Genomic DNA, 16,243 nt, shown 5'->3' with positions numbered 1-16,243 from the left:
GTCTATGTACGAGAGCAGGGGGCTGTCAACTATCAACGCCTGCTTGAATGATTGCCAAGTAGAGTAAACCGGTTCCACGCCGAGGATCAGGTGTGAGGCCCGGAGTTGCCCGTCCCAGTGCACGTAGATCTCGGAACGAAGGACGAAGTTTAAGTCCTTGACGTGGACGGCTCTGAGGTCCTGAGTAAACACTTTGCCGTCTGCAGAAGAACAAATAACACGTTAGCTTTTAACAATCAAAGATTTTCTTTTACTCAAACAACTATAAGAAGGGGAAGGTACGAACCCACTTCACGCCGTGTGAGGGGGCAAGGGATCTCCCCGGCAAACCAATTGCCGCGCACCCTGACAAACTCCCCGGCGGAGTTCCTGTTCGAATCGGGTAGGCACGATATCAGCCGTACCCGAGCATCCCTTGTCTTTAAGTAGTAATTTGTGGATTTGCTCCCACAAAGGCTGTACATTTGGTTAATATCATGGTGATCTAGTTGTAAGTTAAAGGTATGGTTCAACTGGCCGACACAACTAACTACCCGGTAAAAATTGGGGGGAAGCTGGTCGGGGCACAGCCCATAGTAGGTAATTGTGCTTACCAGGAGGGGATCTACCGGGAATCTAACCCCACCTTCTAAGATGGACATCAAAGGAAAGAAGGCCGTACCATGCCCTCGGTGGAGTTCCATATCACTCTCGTGGCAGTAAGCCACGTCCACGTCACTGGGGATACTAAATTTACTCCTAAAGTTGGCCAAAGCAGCCGGGGTATCTAGAAGGTAAGAATAACCCATCTATAAAGCCTAAAACTACAAGAATAAAATCAAAGAAACAAAGCTGAAGGAACAGGAAGGGAAAAAGAGACTTACGTTGGGTTCTAAGGAGGAAAAGAACGCTGAGCAAGCAAGCACACAGAAATGTGGTCGGCAGAGAGTAGGCGCTAAAAATCAGAGGCAAAGGAAAAATGGAGTGACGTTTGGAGAAGAACTATTTATAGAGCCAGAAGAAATGGGGAAAGAAGAAACGCTTGATCAAACAATAAATGGGCACAGCGAATGAGCGACCCAGCAAATGCCAAGCGTAACCGATTTGCGCACCGCTTCGGTTCACGAACCGTCAGGCAATAATGACGTCTGCGCCTGGCGCCGCGAAACGGCGCGTCTTTTGAGATGGCTATTAATGAGAAATGACAGCCAGAAGTCCCAGACTAAAAGATTCCCGAGGTCAAGAAGCCCAGGCAGCTCCTTGATTCTCCTCGGCAACCGAGTATGAATCAAGGGGGGGCTATTGTACGGCACCGAGCTCCCAAAGCCCATACAGGCCTTGGGCCCAGACCCATCTAGGCCCCGGGCCCAAGCCCAAACCAGCCTTGGGCGCAGGCGCAGCAGATAGTTCCCGTTACCTTATGCCCTTCTTAAAACTGCCTTAGGGCCAAAAATAAGTTTTGGTTATTAAGCTCCCGGGGTTGACCGGTTAACATTTCCCGGTAGAGCGCATGAGTCAATACCCGGGAAGGTCATGATATGCACGGGAACGTGAGTCGCCGAACACAATCGGTGAAAATGGAGCCAAGTTCCAAGATCATAAATGCTGCACCGCCCTCTCACCTAAAACAGCCACTTTAACCAGATAATACTGGACCTTCAATAGCACTAACGATGAATATAATCATGGTCTCCCCACTAACCTTGGCTATAAATAGAGGAAAGTTGGGAGAAGAAGGGGTTCAGAGAAAAATTGAGAGAAAGAAGTCGAAGAGAGAGCTTTTCAGTTGAGTGTTGCTTTGAGTCTCTCTGCCGAGAACGACCCATTGTAGGAAATCCTTAAACCCACTACAAATAAATTGTGAGCCCAAGGGATCTAAGGCCCAGAGTTCTTGTACTTGGTTCTTACACCAGCGATAGAGGCTAGTTAAGTTTGCCCCTCTTATCATGCATTTAAATGAGTTTAAGTCTTGGTTAATAATTATAATATTAGTGAGAATAAAGTAATATGTATTTAAATGTGAAGTAATCATGCACTCGATGATGTAAATTTAAAGATAAGGAAGCAAAGTCACTTATCTCTGATAGTTTGCAGCCCCAACTATGCAACATTAGTGAACTGATAGGATTCCATCAAAATGACTCCAACAGTAGAGAGACAGTTTGCCATGATAACTTCAAGATTAAAAGGGAAAAATGGGTGCAACTGGAAGGAGAGAGAGTATGCCCAGCTGTGTGTAGGGGTTGGTTAAGCTTGCTCTTCTTATCATGCACTTAAATGAGTTTGCCCTTGACAATGCTCTTTTAGTTGTTGTGAAGTTATGAATAGTGTTGTCTTCCATGAGAAGGACTTTTGTATGGAGTATTTGTGCCTTCTAAGAGAAGGATTTTATGTAAGATAGATTTGTGCCTTCTAGGAGAAGGGTTTTGATATAAGATCTTGGTGCCTTCTAGGAGAAGGGCATTAGTAGTAGAAGTTCATGTCTTCCATGAGAAAGGTTTTTAGTATGAGCATTTGGTATCTCTTGAGAAGTGTGGAAATGGTAAAAGATATAGATATTTTGTGGGATGTAGTATTTGTAATATATATGATATATGAAAGTATGAGAAACATGGAGGTTAAAGATAGTATAAATATGAGATTATAACTGTTGGAGAAGTTGTAGAGATTGCTTTCCAAGAGAGAAGATTTTGTAAGAGAAGAGTGTGAAGATATGTTTAGGTATTTGGAGATAGGAGCAGTAAGATAAGTGTAGAAGAGTATTGAGATGTGTTTATGGACAACAAAACAGTAGAATTTCAGAGTGAGAGAGTATGAGAGTGGAGCTTAGAAGAGTTGTGATGCGTTATATGTAATGGTGTAGTAAATGTGTATGAGATTGTGTAAGAGAAGTGAAGAAAGAGATGTTTAAAGATATGGGTAGCAAGAAATATGTATTTTCAGAATATGGAGAGTAAGATAATGAGTCTAAGAGAGTAATAGTGTTGTAATGTGTTTAGCAAAGCTGCTGGGATTTTCTACTGGAGGATGTATGAGGGCTTATGAAGGGCATTTATGGGTTAAGAGCTGGAAAGTTTAGTTTCTAATTAGAAACTAAAAAACTCAGAACTTCATTAAGGGCTTAAGAAGATATTAGAGGAAGAGAGAATAAGAAGTTTCATGAGAGAGTTGTTCTTTTTTCTTGGTTGTCCCCCCTTTGAGGTGTTGATGAAAGGTCAAAATCCATCTTAAGATTTGGCCTAAAATGGTATGTTTAGCTTTAAGGTCTTCTTGTTGTGTTGGATAAGAGTTGTTGGGGAAAGAGTAGCAGAAAAGGAAGAAATTTTAACAAGAGAAAGGTAGTTTCTTTAGTTGGTTTTGGTTTTGGTTTTAGCCAAATGTGGAAAAATCAGTAATGCTTAGGTTGTTGGGTTAGCTGTCACAGTTGTTCTGAAAAAGCTATCACAGTTGTTATGAAAAAGCTATCCCAGCTATCAAGAAAAAACTGTGACAGCTATCCTGAGACAACTGTCACAGCTGTCATAAGATAGCAGTTTGCTTTGGGCAGAAGCAAATGAGATCAGTTGGGTGATTTCAGACTGTTGGAGAGGTCATTTCATGGATTTGGCTGAAAAATGGTAAGATCTCTTTAAGGGTATCTTGCTATTTTGGGTATAGTAGCTGATTGCTGGGATTTCAGCATTAAATGACTGATAATATCACTTCCAGTTAGGTGTCAAATGCTGAATACACTGCTAGGATTCAGCTAGAAATGTTTCCTTTTTTCGGGAGTTTGTGTTTTTGGTCCAAGGTTCCATTACAACACATTTTTAGCAAGTAATAGAAGGATTACTTGAAAGTTAATGAAGTTTTGGAGATCTAGTTAAGATCTGATTGTGTTGTGACATAATCTTGGTAAGCAAGTAGAGTATTTGATGCTCTATTCTGACAGTTGGCAGAGAAATATATGGTCTGATTATGGCAAACAGCAGCTGGGTATCAAAGATATCATGAATATTTTGCATATAGTTGGAGATTAAAGATAGCCAATTAGATTAGGTCATGTATTTGAGTTGGATTTTAGCTGAAAGAAGTAATGAGATTATGTAGAATAATATAATGAAGTTTCTAAATTTATATAGCAACAGCTGGGGATTGAATGAACAGTTATTTTCTCAGCAGTTAAATGGCTGTAGATATTGAGTATTTGTCACATGATGAATATTAAGTTTTAAAAAAAGAGCAATGGGGAATTTTAATCATCTTAAGTGCTATGTGATAAGAGATGCTTACCATATGTTACCCGTTACACCCGAACTCGTTAGAGTTCAGGGAGTTGGAGAAGACACGCCAAACAACATGTTTTCTTTTATCAACTTTAAACCTTTGGAGCTTTACTAAACATACCTCTTGGCCCTCCAAACCATGACTCCCAAAGTTTCCCCAAAGAGACTTATGAGCTTGGATCATAAGCCGAAGATGAGATGACGTACCTCGAGTTTTGTTGTCATTTTGTGTAAATATGGACTCTTGTTGAAAAAGCCGCTTGTCATGAGTGTAAGAGAGGTAATATTGGCCGTGAGTTTTGATTTATTGCTTAAGCTCGATCCATATGTTAATGTTGATGATATCGTGGGGTTAGGATCCCAATTGATGAGGAGGAAATGTGGACCCTGAATCCACTTCTTGAAGTAAGGATCTCATGGGCTATGTGAGCCCAATCCATGTAGTTAAATGAGATATGAGCTTATTTGAGGCTTTAAAGAGATTTACCAAAAAAATCAATAATATGTTGATATGGCATGGGTTGCCAATGAAGTAATGCCATGTGGACCAAAAAAAGAGTCCTCAACACTCTCTAACAGTAAGTTTAAACATAAGTTTAGAAACTTCAGCGTCTACATCAAAACTTTTACCTTTGTCTAGCCTAACAAAATAAACATTTTCTTTATTATTCCTCTTGAAATGAGGGATATAAACTTTCTCAGTTTTAGGCTTAAGAGAAACAGAAACACTTCTGTTATCAACGGCAGGCTTGATACTAGTCAAATTTTCAATTTTAGCTTTAGATTCAACTAACTCTAATTCCAAGCTTTTAATCTCTCATCTTGAGAGGAAATTTGATTTCTCAAAAATTCATTCTTTTTGTTAGATTCATTTAATCTAACAACCAATTCCTCTTTTTCAAAATTAGCCAGTTTTAACTCCTCCTTGAATTTCTTAGCAATTTTCAATGATTTAGATAATTTCTTACGAAGAGTTCAACAAGCATCAATAAGATCAACAGAAGCAATAGCATCTTCTTTATTCAAATTGTCACAAACATTAGTAGAAAGACACTTCAAATTATCCATGATAGCAGGGATCAAGGATTAATTCTTAGATCAAAAGATCTAACACAAGAGCTAACCTACACTGATACCACTTATACGTTTTTAAATCCTTGTAAATTAGATTTTTTAACCTAATTAATTAACCAAGTGAATAATTAGGTTTATTATTCAAATCTAGGTTAAAACAATAAAGTCATATCATATAAAGTAGTAGAAAATAAAGAACACAATGATATGATCACCCCAGAAAACCAAATCGATAAAAAACCTAGGGAGGATTTAACCTAGCTATCCTCAAGGTAAAAAGCAAATCCACTATAGAGAATTGAAGTTTACAATAAGATTTAAACTACTAACATCCTATTGTTACCACATGTAGAACTTACTAAAAGGACCACGTGCAAGCTCCAAATTCATGAACTCCTTCTCTATTAGGCTTTTGCAACACAAGCACCCACGCTTGTGACTCTGAGACTCCACTCAAAGGTTTTGGATCTCCTTAGAAGTTGATCTTATATGTAGCAACTTCTACAATACCGGATTTTGAGATTTTTCAAGGAATAACACTGATAGAAGACTTTAGAGAGCTTTTGGATATAAAACCCTAGATCTACAAAATAGGCACAAGATGCACTCTAATCTCTCTAAAAAAACCTCTGGAAACCCTCTATAGAGTTAGCTTATAATGTCCTTTAAATACTGGAAAAAACTTATCACGATTTGGGCTTCAAACGGATAAGTTATGGCCTTTTTTACATTTGTTAACTGATATACGACTTTCGATCGATCAAATCTAATTTTCGATTGATCGAGTCTTATAGAAATGGAATAGTAATTTCCTACAATTACTCGATTCCAAACTTAATTTAAACCAAACTTTGAGCAAGTTTAAACTTAGACTAAATGTTTTGATCATGGTTTGCCAATATATACAAATTGAAGTTCTAATATATTAGTTCCTAAAGTCTTAGAACCTAACACTCTATTTTCTAAAAAGTCCAACTAGTGAAAGAAAATTTCATATAAGCCATTAAGTATTATTGATTTTTTTTTAATTCCTTATGAAAGTAAACTTTACAAAAAATAATTCATCTAAATAAATAAATAAATCACATTTCTAAAAATTTGAGTAAGTACATTATCCCCATTAATTAAGCATATAATTTGGTTGGGATATTACAAATATCATATTGTAAATCTGTTGTTGTTGTTGTTGTTATTATTATTATTATTATTATTATTATTATTATTATTATTATTACAAATAAAAATAGTTTCTTATATAAATTTATAAAAATAAACATATAAATTTATTTAATATAAAAAATTAATCTACAATTATAAATTCATTTAATGAACTAATACTTTGATATAAATAAAAATTTTGTTGAGCTAAAAGTCTAAATAAATAAATAAAAATCTCAAAGAATGTGTCATATTGCAAAACCCCATATTCTTCCACTCTTTACTTTTATATATAAAACTAGTTGTTAACTCATGTTTTGCACGATTTTACTCTTGAATTTTTAAACTTGGTTTACCTTACATCCATATCTTGTCAAAGAACACAATCCTTAAATATTCAAACTAAAATTAAGAGACAGTTTCAAAACTTAAACAGATTTCAATCCTTCATCATTTGAAATTTTTTCTTGGTAAATTTTTGCATTATCAAGAAATTTAGGATACTTAAAAAAAAAAAAAAAAAAAAAAAAAAAAAAAAAAAAAGATTATTGGATGAAAAATTATAGAGGTTAGTAGCGTATCTTGTCAACGATCATAATCTCGTAAACATATGTAACTGTAAAGTTGTAATTTACAACTATGTGTTTTGTTGGCTTTAATTCTGTGCCAAATTTGATTGTAATTATGCTCAATCTTTTGTACCCTGTATTTATTGTGGGATTTAATTGTAAGGGTTGTATGATAGAGAGAGAGTGTGAAGACTCAAGTAATTAAAGACAAAAGAGTTTTCGCGGGTAGCTTGCGACTAAGCATCCCATGAAATGATGCATGTGCCCCGCACATGACTGAAATGCGAAGAGTCAGGACAGATGGAGATAGCTCTGTTTTGCAAGTAACTTGCGGGTAAGGCCTTCCTGCGAGACACTCATAAAACATTTTGTTTTGCCAAATTATGTTATCTGATACACACTTTCTGTACCCACATTATATATACCCTTATTACCCGCAAATGTGAGGAGTGCTTTAGAGAGAAAACCCTAGTCACAAACCTTGAAAGTTAGAGATTGTTATACCCACATATCTCTACACATTTTCTTGTGGATTTTCCTCAACTCCTACCTCTCCATTTCCATATCCTTGAGACGTTGATAACTCAAACACTTACCACACCCTTTCAGAGTGTTCAATGAGGTTTTGGTGCTGCTAGGAAGCATTGGAAGAAGTCAAGGATGGCAGATGCAACATGGAGCTTGTTGCGGGATCCGGAGAGTTAGACAAGACACGGTTCCGAGAAGTCTTATTAGAGTAGGAGCTTGGGGGGCTTAGGTACATCGTATAGATTAGGCTTGGAGGGTCTCTTGCTAACCCATGTATACCAACTGATTGTCTAGTGGATCAATTACCGCTTGGAGAGCGGCGGAGAGGTTTTTCGTCGAGTTCTTCGATTTCCTCTTCGATAACACATCGGCATGTTATCTTGTGTTTGCATTCTTCTTCCCTACTCTTTTACCTTTCATTTTACTGTTGTGTTATAATGATTATGGGTTAGAGTAGCTTGTTTGTTTATCTGCTCGCTTTTACTCTATTCTGCACTTAGTATTAAGTTAGAGTAAAATCAATCGAGCCGTAACTTTAATTTGAGGGTCTAAATAGCTCTTGTATTTTCACACATTTTTGAGTATTCAATAACAAAAAAAAAAAAAAAAAAAAAAAAAAAAAAAAAAAAAAAAAAAAAAAAAAAGAAGAGGTGAGACTTGTGAGAGACATTTATACTACTAAAATTATAGAAATTTGTATAAACCACAACAATGACTAGTATACAATTATAGAGTTGGACTATGTCCCAACTCTATCACATTCTAAGAGCTCAAATGACTTCTATCACTTCTGTAAAAATAAAAAATAAAAAAAGAGAGAGAGAGAGCTCAAATGACCACAAAAAAAAAAAAAAAAAAAAAAAAAGTCTATTAAGCACGTTTAGTTTAATTTCACTACTTTTTAAGAATATTCAAATATCATTTTCCATACAAAAAGCCATGTTCAAAAATTTTTCTACTTTTGAGTTTTAAAAAAATCAAACTACTTATAATTTGATGATCACTAAATGAATGTTAAAAGAATGAAGTCAATCAGTTATCACAAAAATATCTCCCAAAAAGGTACATTGATATTTTTTTTCATTCCAAACAACTATTTTAAACATTTTAATTTTTCTTGGTCTTGAGAACCACATATCATGTGACTTGCAGACTTGCATTAATTCTTTCCTATTAACTCTAACTTGGATTGCTGATCACCACCAACCCTACCATCCTCACCTCTCTTCCTCCTAACCACACTCAATGTATTAGGATTTCTAGAGAAAAAAAAAAAAAAAAAAAAAACAATTCAGCAATTTTATCAAGTAACTTGTATAAACCTAATAAAGATTTCCTTTTGTATTTTTTTTTTAATTAAAGTATAAAGCAACAAATTTACTGAGTAGACATATAATAAACACAACATCATCATCCTCATCTAAACCAATTCCTATCCAAATTATGTAGGTTTTATATAAGTATTAAAATAAATAATTGCTAGTAATTAGTCAAAAAATACTATTTATTTTCTTGGCATAAAACCTAATTTTTTGTGTTTCGAAAAAAACTGGTCTCAGTGCATTTTGAATAGTATTTCCAAACATATATCTAAAAAGAATTATATATATATATAGAGAGAGAGAGAGAGAGGGAGAGAGAGAGAGGTACATTTCATGGCATGCTTGAGGGATTGCTCATTGGAAGCCTAGTGATAGAGAGAGAGAGAGAAGGTTGTTTCTTTTTATGGATGATGGAAGGATGAGTGAGATATGAATATACATATTCATTGTATCTCAACGTTCACTACAAGAAGTTTGGTTATTTTCAATGGTTGAAACCGTTGAAAAAAGTACTAAAAACCATTGAAAATACTATTTTCGACGGTTAAAGTAACCATCGAGAACCGTTATTAAAAACTATGTCGAAATTTTTTTTCTACAGCCTATGCAACCGTCGAAAAAAATGTTACACTTTTATCAACGGTTAATAAATGTCAAAGTATTATTAAAAGCTGTTGAAACATAAACACATAAAGATGCCTATTACTTTTTTCTACATGTACTCAACCGTCAATAAAGGGTATCTTGAGAATAAATTTTAACGGTTTGTAAACATTGAAATAAGTATTTTCTTTAAAATAAATAAATAAATAAATTTGGATGCACTTTTTACATTGATCAAAATTTAATAACCTAATTCAAAATATAATGTAAACACAATTGTGCAATTCCTAATTAAATTTACAACGACCAATCAGCCACTCTTTTAACACAATAAAAAAACTGTACAAATACAATGGATAATTAGAGCTGAAAATATTTTTTTTATCAATAATTTGAACTGAAAATATAGAAGTCAACCTTTCGATTACCAATGCTATCATAATAATATCTTAAGAATAATCTGAGTTAACACTCAAAATCTGAATCAAGGTGTCCCTTAAGTTTTTAAAAATAGGCAATAATTGCAATTTTCATCAATCTTCTCCCTCAAGAAAAATAATATTTAATAATGAGTATAAAACATTTAAAATCGCAAAATAATAATAAGAAGAAGAAAGAAAGCAATTTAGTAGAGAAATAAGCAAAATTTGAAAAGGCATAAATTAATTTATAGTAGAAATTGAAGTCATAAATTTTATTTTGTTTGAAATTCATTAACTAGGTTTAAATAGAAATAAATTAATTTACTTAAGGATATTTATGTTTGTCTTAATAATAAGCATTGTAACCAGCCAAAGAATCTAATTATATAAGGATATATAATTTTGTTGAAAATGCATTAATTGGTATGAATTGAAAGAAATTAATGTATCAAGGATATGTTTTATTATTTTTTTTTTTTTAAGTCGATGGGATATATGACGTTTGTTTCAACTTATAAAAATATATAGCTATTTAAGAATATAATGATACATTAGTTTTAAAAATATGTATTTAATATATAGATACATACCATGTGACATTATTTGTTCAAGTCACCACTCACCACATGAAATCACCGCATGTATAGGTAATTTGAAATAAATGAAAAAAAAAAAAAAAGAGAGTAAATGATTAACTTTTTATTGGTAATTTGAAAAGGCAGTAAAAGGTAAAACAAAAGCGCAAAACATCCTCCATAATAGTGAATATGCACACAAAACTAACTAAATAATTACTAACGTGTTAAATTCCATAATAGTGATAGGTTTTTGAAAGGAATTTAAAAAGGAATGATAAATATTCAAACACTCATTAATTTGGTCTATTTTAAGAAGGTTTAATATTTTGTAATGAACAAAGTTTAACTATAAAATTTTTTTTTTTTTTTTTGAGAACCAAGTTTAACTATAAAATTGATTGTAGCTTAAAGTTACAACCTTACTCAACATCATTAATGTTACTACGTATTTCAAAAATATAACAGTTAGATTACAAGTTATTTATGCTCTTGATATACATATTAAATTTTGTGTTAATTGAATATTATTTACTATATGATCTATAAGATTATATTTTATGCATAATTTTAAATTACAAAAACTTATAATTTAAACAATTTATTGATAACATAGCTATTGATCTTTAATTTTCTATAAATTTTGTAAGCATGAAGGATATAAGAAGAAAATGTAACCCAATGATGGATTTGTCAAAATTCACCTCTGGTAAAAAATATTGAGTAAGGTTGTAGTTTTTGGCTACAACTAATTTTGTAACTAAATTTTATCCTATTGTAATTATGTCAAAAAATATTATGTAATTACACCAATTTTGCCTATTTTAAGAATGTTCAATATTCTATAATTACATCAATATAAATTTAAATTAGTATATATAATTAAATAATTACAAAACTTTCATTATCTAAAAACTCTCTTTTAATCACCGCGCACCATTGGCGTGTGATGATCACTCCACAAATACAAAATTTTTGTAGGGGGGAGTAAGGATTGGGTTCAAGTTTTTGAAAGGGAACTCCACACACATATACATTTGAATTAGATTATAGTAGAATATCTACTTTTATATAATTTTTTTTAATTTTATAAAAAATAAAAAAAATAAAAATAAAAACTCTTTTTTAAAGATTTTATACAACGTTTACAAGGTCTTCAAGCATAAGTGATTGTTATTATTATTTTTTTATATAATTATATTGATCATTATCAAATGGTCAAATGTGAATAGTAAATAGCCACACAAAAAGAAAAAAAAATAGTAAAAAAGATTAGAAATAGGCCAAATTGAGGAATGGAAGGATTTAGAAGAAAATGAAAGGTTTTTTTTTTTTTTTTTTTTTTTAGAGAAATGAAAGGATTTTGTAGTAAATGAATGGTCATTTTTAATAAAATCTTTTATGAGTCTTTTAGTTTTAAGAATAGATGACATATCATCATAGTATAGATGTTTGGAGAAACAAATATGTGTCATCATTGCGTGTATCCTCTAATTTGGAAGTCCTTCCAGAATTTTCCATTTTTTTTAATAGGTGGCAGTTTTTAAATTGAACATTTTTCCTACGTGGCAAATTAAACTTAATTATAGAATATAACTTTCTCTTAATTTCTATTTTTATATATAGTATTAGATATTATATTATAGATATTTTCCTCAAAAATATATATATATATTATAGATATTGGTTGATTTGTTACCCCTTCAGCAAATAGTAACTGAAGGTATTTATGATGCACCTACTATTCAAATACAAATATACAATAAAGTATAAGACATCAATCTTCATGTTGGGGGGTTTTATATATTACTAGTTTGTAACCTCATATATATACATGGATACACTTAAATATATACGATAAGATGCATTATATAATTCCTATATATATATATATATATTGAGAGAGAGTTTCAACCTATAGCGTTCATTCCTGATGATAGCTCTTTATCATCAAACCAAGACACCAATCAGTTTTTGGTGTAGGTGATTGAATCTTAGATCTATTATATAACCATCAGAGACTTTATCAGTTGAGCTAACTGAAATCTACTCCTATATATATAATTTAAATATTATTGATAGTCATTTTTATATTTTGTTAACTCTTTAAAAAATTTTGTAAGGATATTATTAAATATAAATTGTAAATTGTCCATATTTTTTTATTAAAAAAAATTACTGTGAAGTATTTTTTCTTTTTTACGATTCATTTATTCTAGACTTTTTGGTTTTTGTACTTAATAACTCACTTGGATGAATATTTATGATGTGATCCCACATGTTATTCTAAAATTAAGAAATAAAATTCTTTAAGAATAAATAATTTAGGACACATGGGGCAAAATTGGAACTCTAATTTGAAATTCTAATTTGAGTTTTTCTCAGCTTTACCTATTATTATATATATAAATTAAGTAACAATACATACGCAATAATTTTTTATATATTTTCTACAAAAATTGAGTTAGCAAGTTTTTATTAATTCTCATATGTAACCACAATTAATATCATTTTATCATCTATAATTCAATACTTATCACTTCTATAATTGTAAAATATTTTGTTAAATTTTTGTGACTCTAGTGACTAGTCTTATTATTTATTATAGGTCACTTACTTTACAGTCAAAGTGAGACATGGTCATCATTAGAAAGTATTAAATTAAGAGTCCGATTAATATATGCTTTTAGGGTATATATTAATGAACAAAACTTAGGTACAGTACCTCAGATGCTGTTCCTTAAGTTCTCATCTTAAGATTCAGCCATATGACTACTTAACTAAAAAATATACTTTCATTTCATGAGGAAAAAATCCACATAGTAGAATCTTAAAAAATGAACCTAAGAAACAACACTTAAGTATTGTACCTAAATCTTGTCCTATATTAATTATCCACTTTAAAAAATTTCTTATAAAAAAATTGATAAAATATAAAAAAACATTAGTCATTTTTTCATATTTCCATAAAAAAATTTATAAAATGGTTTACTTAAAAGGAAAGCGCAAAGATTGTTCTTTGAGAGACCAACATATGATTAATGATGAGGAATCCAAAACCCACGTCCTGTCTATCAAAGATATTCCTCGTTAGTCTGTTATATCATATCAGGCTATCAGCCAAGTACTAAAAAGCTCTTCCATATGAATATGATCTGACTCTTAATCTGTCCTAGCGGAAAAACCTGCTGGCCGAAAGATGTAAAGAGCACGTACCACCAATGATCCCAACACAATTTCTTTTATATGCTTCCGTAGCAGTAATGTATATTGTGTAAACTATTACAGCAATGTGATAATGTAGCAACACCAAATTTGGTGACACGTACATTATAGCAACGCATGGAGATATATCAACCAATGTTTACATGCAATTTCTTGTTCACAGTCATATCATACAAATGGAGCCAAAGTGGTATTTTTGAAGCCGAGAACTCACCGGCACCAACAGCAGAAGCAGAGCAATTTAAAGGACCATAGGTGTACCATCCGTAATAGGACTCTACAAGATAATTCACTCTATTGCAGTGTAGCATGCAAGGTCAGTTTTTCATCTTCATCTTCCTCTTTTTTATTGTTTTTGACCAGATAGGAAAAACTAGGTAGAACATGGAAGGTCATACCGGTTCACCCTCTCCATAGTCAATAAATTTGAATTTATATTCAATTTTAATGAACTGGAGGAAGTCAGACAACAGGCAATCCTTAGACAGGGTTGATTTCAAATTGTTTACTTCTCAGTTCATCTAATAAGCCTCTGGGTGCTGGGCAAAAAGTTCTCCAAATAGCATTTCCCACATTCCCACATTTGGTTAATTTTAAAGACTATTTTTAGCTTGTAAAGATCTCAAAACATAAAATAGGAAAAAATAGAGAAAAGAAAGTACAAACACACAGAAAAGAACACTAAAAATTCAACTGTCCACGTACTGACTGTTTGTAGAAGTATGGAACATGCAAGATATTTTTTGAAAGAAAAAATAAATATTTAGAGAAGAAAAATAATAAAATTTTGGTTGCTTTGAGGGAACCAGGGTCTCCAAATTTGGTAAAATAGACTATATTCGAGGGAGTCCAAGCTCCTACACAACTGGTACCTTCAGTGCATAACATTTGATGATTTTTTTTTTTGGTGGCAATTCTGTAGAATTCATACACATAATGCAACATTCAATAATGTAAAAGATGGACCAACTTCTCCTAAACCTGCGGCCATAATAACCGTACTCCTAAAACTAGATCACAAAATGGCGGTTCTAGGAATTTTTTTTAGAGTAGTTATTTAGGAGAATTCACGATCATGTACGATTTTTTTTTTACTTTTTTTTTAAGAAAAAATGAAATTATAGATTATTTTTATACAATGGGCTGAATGAGTTACAAATTTAAATGATTAAAGATTTTTATTTTTATTTGGGGTTTTTTTTTTGGGGGGCTAATTTTTATTGTTGTTATTAAGCTTTTTTACGTTTGGAGGCCAAAATTATTTTTGGAGTAATGTTACGTTCACAACATTTTCACAACATATCTTATACAACAAGTTGTTATTGGTAAGTTTAAAAGTGATGTTAGTGTTGGGGCTAAATTAAAATTAGCAATTGTTCACAACATTTTTGGGTTTAAGGGGTTAAGGATTATGTTTGGAGGCCAAAATTATTTTTGGAATAATGCTATGTCCACAACATTTTCACAACAAATCTTATACGACAAGTTGTTATTGGTAGGTTTAAAAGTGATGTTAGTATTGGGCCTAAATTAAAATTAGCAATTATTTACTATATAAGATTTGTTGTAAAATTGTTGTAGATGTATCATTACTCTTATTTTTGTTGAACTCAAATTCTTGTGATTTTCAAGTTACAGTGTTCAATATTTTTATTAGAATGGTCACAATAAATTAGCTTAGTATATAAGCCTTTTTTGTGGCAAATATATATACATTTATTTGCAAGTCAAAATGGTCCTATAACCACCCTAGCTTAGAGGTGGAGCCGCCAGTGGCAAATATAACTCAAAGGTTAAATATCCTTTTACACTAATTAGGGTATTCTCAATTGGCAAGAGAATGTAAACATTTTAACACATAAAATTGAATGTGAAATAATCAATGAAAAAACAGTGAGGTTAGAGAATAAAAACCCTAAGTCAAATATCAACCGTCTACTCGCACTAACCCATAACTCAATCGATGCCAATATAAATAGTAAAAATGGAATATAAACTAGCCACATATATGCTCATCATCATTCTTCTAATTGTTGACAGGTTTTAGCCTTACATGATAATCAAACCAATGAGAAAAATGAAGACCTAGACAATGTAATATTTGGAGACAGAAAATACCTCGCAGAATCATCCAAGAGGAGGAAACTGAGGAAAGCAGCCCCTTTGAGGGCCCCAATGTTTTAATCAAGTCCTCATGATAGGGACATACTTATATGCATCATCATTTCTGATAGTAATTGTAAGATTGTAACTTCTTTGCATTTAGTATTCCATTTTACCTTTTAATTAATGTTGAGTGTAACCCGGATATTAGAATTATATTGATGGTCATTTTGATGCCTTAACATTGTTTTGCTACCTTATTTCGTCTAGAAATTCAATTTGTTGTCAAGAACCTCTATTGAAAACTCCGTTAAGGTCTTATTTTTATGTAATTGGCATATTCTATGACAAAACATACTTCACTTGTATTTGGGTAGTTCTAAGTAGATTCAAAAATATTTTGAAGTACCTTGAAAAGGT

General features: G+C 32.1%; 1 protein-coding gene across 1 annotated transcript in view; it reads left to right on the top strand.

The window, feature by feature from the left end:
• Positions 1-15,943, top strand: part of LOC126719477 (protein RGF1 INDUCIBLE TRANSCRIPTION FACTOR 1-like) — a 33,672-nt gene extending 17,729 nt beyond the window's left edge. Inside the window, exons 4-5 of the mRNA XM_050422025.1 lie at positions 13,884-14,036; positions 15,761-15,943. Coding sequence (XP_050277982.1) covers positions 13,884-14,036; positions 15,761-15,904 — 297 coding nt within the window. The 3' untranslated portion in view covers positions 15,905-15,943. The remainder of the gene's footprint in view (positions 1-13,883; positions 14,037-15,760) is intronic.
• Positions 15,944-16,243: the final 300 nt, after the last annotated feature.

The sequence above is a fragment of the Quercus robur genome, chromosome 3 (genome assembly GCF_932294415.1).
Source record: "Quercus robur chromosome 3, dhQueRobu3.1, whole genome shotgun sequence".
Lineage (NCBI taxonomy): Eukaryota > Viridiplantae > Streptophyta > Magnoliopsida > Fagales > Fagaceae > Quercus > Quercus robur.
This window is presented reverse-complemented; position numbering and strand designations above follow the sequence as displayed.